The sequence below is a fragment of the Engraulis encrasicolus genome, chromosome 2, assembly GCF_034702125.1.
Source record: "Engraulis encrasicolus isolate BLACKSEA-1 chromosome 2, IST_EnEncr_1.0, whole genome shotgun sequence".
Classification (NCBI taxonomy): Eukaryota; Metazoa; Chordata; class Actinopteri; order Clupeiformes; family Engraulidae; genus Engraulis; species Engraulis encrasicolus.
The window spans coordinates 25,224,560-25,230,176 of record NC_085858.1 but is presented as its reverse complement, the minus strand read 5'-3'; the positions used below and the strand labels follow the sequence as shown (position 1 = coordinate 25,230,176).

General features: G+C 47.9%; 1 protein-coding gene across 1 annotated transcript in view; it reads left to right on the top strand.

Moving 5' to 3' along the window:
• The first annotated feature begins 1,537 nt into the window (after positions 1–1,537).
• The window catches only part of ppp1r1b (protein phosphatase 1, regulatory (inhibitor) subunit 1B), a 40,719-nt gene continuing 36,639 nt past the window's right edge, over positions 1,538–5,617 (top strand). Inside the window, exon 1 of the mRNA XM_063184794.1 lies at positions 1,538–2,513. Coding sequence (XP_063040864.1) covers positions 2,394–2,513 — 120 coding nt within the window. The 5' untranslated portion in view covers positions 1,538–2,393. The remainder of the gene's footprint in view (positions 2,514–5,617) is intronic.

Genomic DNA, 5,617 nt, shown 5'->3' with positions numbered 1-5,617 from the left:
TTCTTCGCTGTGTTCACAACACGCTGGAGTGTCTTCCTGTTTTTCTCCGTGCAGCTTCCTCCCCACACTGTGATGCAGTTGGACACGACGCTCTCTATGGTTCCTCTGTAGAATGTTGTCATGATGGAGGGTGTAGCACTTGCCTTCTTTAGTTTGCGCAGGAAGTAGAGACGCTGATGGGCCTTCTTCGCCAGTGATGTAGTGTTGGTGGTCCAAGAGAGGTCGTCGCTGATGTGCACTCCAAGGAACTTGGTGCTGCTCACTCTCTCCACAGCATCGCCGTCGATGGTCAGTGGTGGCAGTTGTTTTTGGACCCTTTGGAAGTTGACAACAATCTCCTTGGTCTTGTTGACATTCAGCAGGAGGTTGTTGTCTTTGCACCATCTGGCCAGCAGGTCTACTTCTTCTCTGTAGTGAGTCTCATCGCCCTTGGTGATGCAGCAAAAGCTGTCAGCGGCCCTGCTCATAGCCACAGCAATAGCAAAGCACCAACAGACAGCGCAATAACAAAAACTTTGATTTAATGTAGTAAAATGTCTGTGGATGTGCATGATGACGAGGTGATGATATCTTTGTTGTGAATGGAAACATTTTGGACTGTCCATCTGTCCCCAGTGACCTGCCGTCATTGATGTGGGTGCGAAAACCACAGTAATGATTTTGCTGCTGTAACCTCTGGAATCTGGTAATCTGCCAAGCCCCTGGCTGCCAAGCCTGACCCATAGTGACACGCACACCGTCCTCTTCTGTGATTGGACGCCTCCGTGATTGCCCCTTCATAGCTTGATAAACCTCCATGGCTTTGTTGGCTACCTGTTCCCACATTGTTTGTTCTCTGTCACTCGTCCCTTGGTGATGATGTAAAGGATGGGGACAATGTAAACCATAACCTCAGCCTTTAGAGGGTGGAGAGGTGAAAGGACAGGTTGGATCTGGGTGGAAAAAAAGCGGAACAGTGACGTCCCTGAAACGTCATGTGGTTCAGGCAGAGAGCTCAGGGAGATGTTTAGTTACCCCATTAAACTCTTTTTTCTCTCTCTGTCTCTCTCTCTTTCTTTCTCTCTCTCTCTATCTCCCTCTCTTTCTCTCTCTCTCTAGTCGCTTTTTGTTGTGTATCGCTTTTTTCTATCACTGTCTGTCTGTCCATCACTTTTTTCCCTCTCCTTCTTTGTTTATCCTGTTTACTCTCCAACCAACCATCCAGCCCTATCTCTCTCTCTCTCTCTCTCTCTCTCTCTCTCTCTCTCTCTCTCTCTCTCTCTCTCTCTCTCATTCTAAATCTCTCATTCACAAATAGAGGCCAAAAGAGGCTCAACAGACGGCATGGGATTATCTTCTTTTTTTTCCTGATTACAAATCAAATGCTGCCAAAATGCGCATGCTCAAACGTCCTGACAGTGCACACACACACACACACACACACACACACACACACACACACACACACACACACACACACACACACACACACACACACACACACACACACTCTCTCACACTCTCTCTCTCTCTCTCTCTCTCTCTCTCTCTCTCTCTCTCTCTCTCTCTCTCTCTCTCTCTCTCTCTCTCTCTCTCTCTCTCTCTCTGTTCTGCCCCTCTAGCTCTCGTGGCTGTCCTCCCCTTCTGTATGAGTCCCCGCCCCCCACTCGCTGAACTGAGGGACGTCCTCATTCACTCAGTCTGCACAGGCTCTCTACTGGAGAGAGAGAGAGAGAGAGAGAGAGAGAGAGAGAGAGAGTGAGAGACTGAGAGAGAGACTGAGAGAGAGACTGAGAGAGACTGGAGGCAAAGAGAGAGAGTGAGAGAGAGAGAGAGTTGGAGAGGCACAGAGAGAGAGAGAGAGAGAGACTGAAAGAGAGGAGGCAGAGAGAGAAGGAGGGGAGGGGAGGGGAGATAGCGGGATCAGGGTAAACCCTCACTACACACCGCGCAGACAGAACTGAGCAGAGTGGACTACTGGACACAGCCTGATAAAGAGACAGAAGCCGACAGACAGAGACAGCCAGACAGACAAAAGTGTTGAGAAAAGAAGAGAGGAAACAGAGGAGAGAAAAAGAGGAAAGAGGGTGGCAAGCAAGGGGAAGGAAAGAGACACTTTTTTTTTTACTGCGAAGCATCGGAAACCAAAAGAGGCAGAAAGTGTGTCAATTGAGAGAGAAAAAGTAACAGAGAGTGAGAACAAGCAAGTGAGAGAGAGAAAGAGTGACAACAATTGCAGTCGTGTGAGGGAGTGAGTGAGTGTCTGTGTGTGTCCTTTGAGTGTGTGTGTGTGTGTGTGTGTTTATGTGTGTGTGAGGTGAGGTCGAGAGGAAGATAGTAGTGTTGTAGTAGCAGCAGTAGTAGTAGTTGGTGTAGTCGGGGGGTCAGGGAGGTTAGTCAGGAGAGAGGCAGCCATGGAGCCTGCGGCGGCCGCAGCGGTGGAGCCCAAGGAGCGGGCCGAGAGGAGGAAGATCCAGTTTGCTGTGCCGGCCACCGACGACCCCACACAGCTGGACCCCCGCCAGGTCGAGATGGTAGGTGCCACCTCTGCCGCCGCCGCACTGTGAGGCCTGTGTGTGTGTGTGTGTGTGTGTGTGTGTGTGTGTGTGTGTGTGTGTGTGTGTGTGTGTGTGTGTGCGTGTGCGTGTGTCTGGGGGACCTGTGTGTATGTGTGTCTGGAGGAGAGGTGTGTGTTTGTGGCAGGCTGAGGGGGTGGTAGGTACCGCCATAATCCTATGAGTGTGTGTGTGTGTGTGTGTCTGTGTATGAGAAGACGGTAGGTCTCGTGTGTGCGTCTGTGCGCAAGCTTGTGAATGTGTTGGGGGGGGGGGACTGTTGACGGGGTTAGCAGGGTCACTTATGTACGAGCGAGTTGGGTACACAAAATGCATGCAGGTATTGGTTACTTGTGTGTGCGAGAGAGAGAGAGTTTGAGCGGTACTTTTCAGTGATATGCTGGTGTTCTCGCGTGTGTCCTGAAGACTCTGCCGTGAATGTGTGTGTGTGCGGGTCCTGCCCGTGGACTATGAGTGTGTGTGTATGACTGTGTGTTCTGTGTGTTCTGTAAACAAGTGTCCATAACCTTGCATTGGAACACACTGACACTACACTTGAGCATATCTAGCTCCCAGTGTCACAGTTTTACTGATTATACAGCGTGAAGAACTTTTAAAGGAGAGAGGGAGAAAGATAGGGAGATCATCTTTCGTGCTTCTATGTGTGTGTGTGTGCGTGTGCGCGCGTGTGTGCGCGCATGTGTGTGTGTGTGTGTGTTTGTTTGTGTTTGTGTGTGTAGTGTGTGGCCACTTTCCCAGAACTCCAAAGTAACTGTCCCCAACTTCAAAAAGGCAAAAAAGGAGAACTGGCAAAGAAGTTAATGATTACAATATTGGCCAGTGTCTCTGTCTGCCTACCTTTGGGACCCGCAGACTACTCTGCCCTCCACCCTTTTGTCTTTCTGTCATCTCCCCCCATCTCTCTCTACCTCATTCTCTCTCTCTCTCTCTCTCTCTCTCTCTCTCTCTCTCTCTCTCTCTCTCTCTCTCTCTCTCTGTCCCACCACCAGTGTTTGTAGTCAACCACCCTGCGCCAGATTTTTTGGGCTTGTGCTGGTGTGATTGTGTGTGTGTGTGTGTGTGTGTGTGTGTGTGTGTGTGTGTGTGTGTGTGTGTGTGTGTGTGTGTGTGTGTGTGTGTGTGTGTGTGTGTGTGCCTGCGTGTGTGTGTGTGTGTGTGCGCCTGCGTGTGTGTGTGTGCCTGCGTGTGTGTGTGTGTGTGTGTGTGTGTGTGTGTGTGTGTGTGTGTGCACGTGTGCACGTGTGCGTGCGTGTGTGTGTGTATTAGCCAGGTTTGGCTCGGGCGGTCCTTTGCGGAGCTAAACCATCTCATCTCCCCAGTCTGTCCTGCGGGTTTATTTTAGTCCGGGGGAAAGTGGGTTACTGCTGGGGTGCTACTGATCCAGGCCAGGCAGGCACTCCCCAGAGGAAGACAGGAGAAGAAGAAGAAGGAGGAGGAGGAGGAGAAGAAGATGAAGAAGAAGAAGAAAAAGGAGAAGAAGAAGAAGAAGAAAAAGGAGAAGAAGAAGAAGAAGAAGAAGAAAAAGGAGGAGGAGAAGAAGACCTTAATGAAGGCAATGGTGGTAATGAAAAAGAAGGCAAAGAAGAAGAAATGATAGAGGAGGAAAATAGGAAAGAGAGAAGGACAGAGTGGTGGTGGTGGTGGGTGTTCAAGAGCTGAAATTAAGAAAAGGCGTATGATGACACTGCACTTCTTCCTATATTTAGCTGTCAGGCTCAATATAGTACACTCTGTGACTTCTGAAAGTCTTCAGCAGTTGCCCGTCTTGCCTCGCTGCTGTCACATCTCATTGGTGTTTGTCTGTCCATCTCTCACCACGAGTTGTGGACTTCCTTTACACGGAGGAAATAGTTGCAACATGCCTGTTTCAAGTGGGAGGGTACAAGTCGGTTCATTTGCTTGCATGGACGTGGAGACTTTATGAACACACAGTAATAGTAATAGTTATAGTCACAGTTTGAAACAGTAAGGTTTCCCTGAGTCTGACTGTAGACAGTAGCCCTGAAATGTGCATAGTGCAATATGTGTACTACAATTACTCATCTGTTTGCACTCTGAAGCAACACTATTAGCTGAATTTGCCATTTTTTGAGTTATTCATTTGAAAAGGAGCCCACCTTTGCTTTGATCTTCAAATGTAATGAGATTGTGTCCGGAAGGAGAGCCATGGCCACCTGTAGTTCCTGTGAATCATCTAGTCTGTGCCCCTGGGGAGTGTTCTTGTTCAGGACGTAGAGGGACACATAAATCAAAGTGATACCTTTACTGCATGTTGCTCACAGAATTATCACTGAAAGAAGCATTCACGCATTATCAGTGTACAATGGGTTGCTAGTGTTTTAGAATGTTTATTAGATGATTTTTATCAGTTTTACACAAGACCGTAGTGACGTGACTTTCTTCTTCGTTTGCAAAGTCTGTACAGTCAATACCGTCTCTTGATTGATGTGTCACAACGTTATGATGTTACCCATTTGATGTGAATTGACGTGTACTTGTAGGCCAATGGTTCTGGTATCAGTATGGGGTGAGTGAGTAAGATACGCAGTTTTAGATCAGAATGCAGTGGAACAAACATGCTGTTGTTAACCAAAGAGGCCTTCGGATCAAAGTGTTTCGGAATCAGACCAGACAGCATGAAGCAGTTGATATTAACGGTGCAGTGTTCCTGAAGTGAGATGCCCAGTTCACAATTTCATAAACTTGTCTACAGCATTACTGGAACCTGGTTGTCAATTAGCCACAAATGTCACTAGCAAATGTCAATAGCATACCATTCTCTTGCCAGCCGTCCGCTAACAAACAGCAAAATAAAACAGATGACAGAACGACTGAGTGGTGACATTACACTTCTTCGAATTCTATCTTTGTATATGTTTTAAAAAGTCACGCTATCCAGATGAGTCAGGCTTTCCAAAAACTCTTTGTTTTGGAAAAAAAAAACAAAGAAATTAGACGTGTTCTTTTGAAATGACATTGTCGAGCTCCCTGGAACTTATCCTGCAGTGTTTCAGGTCTGGGACACCTGGGAAACCTGTTGCCAGGAAACACGCAAGAATGCA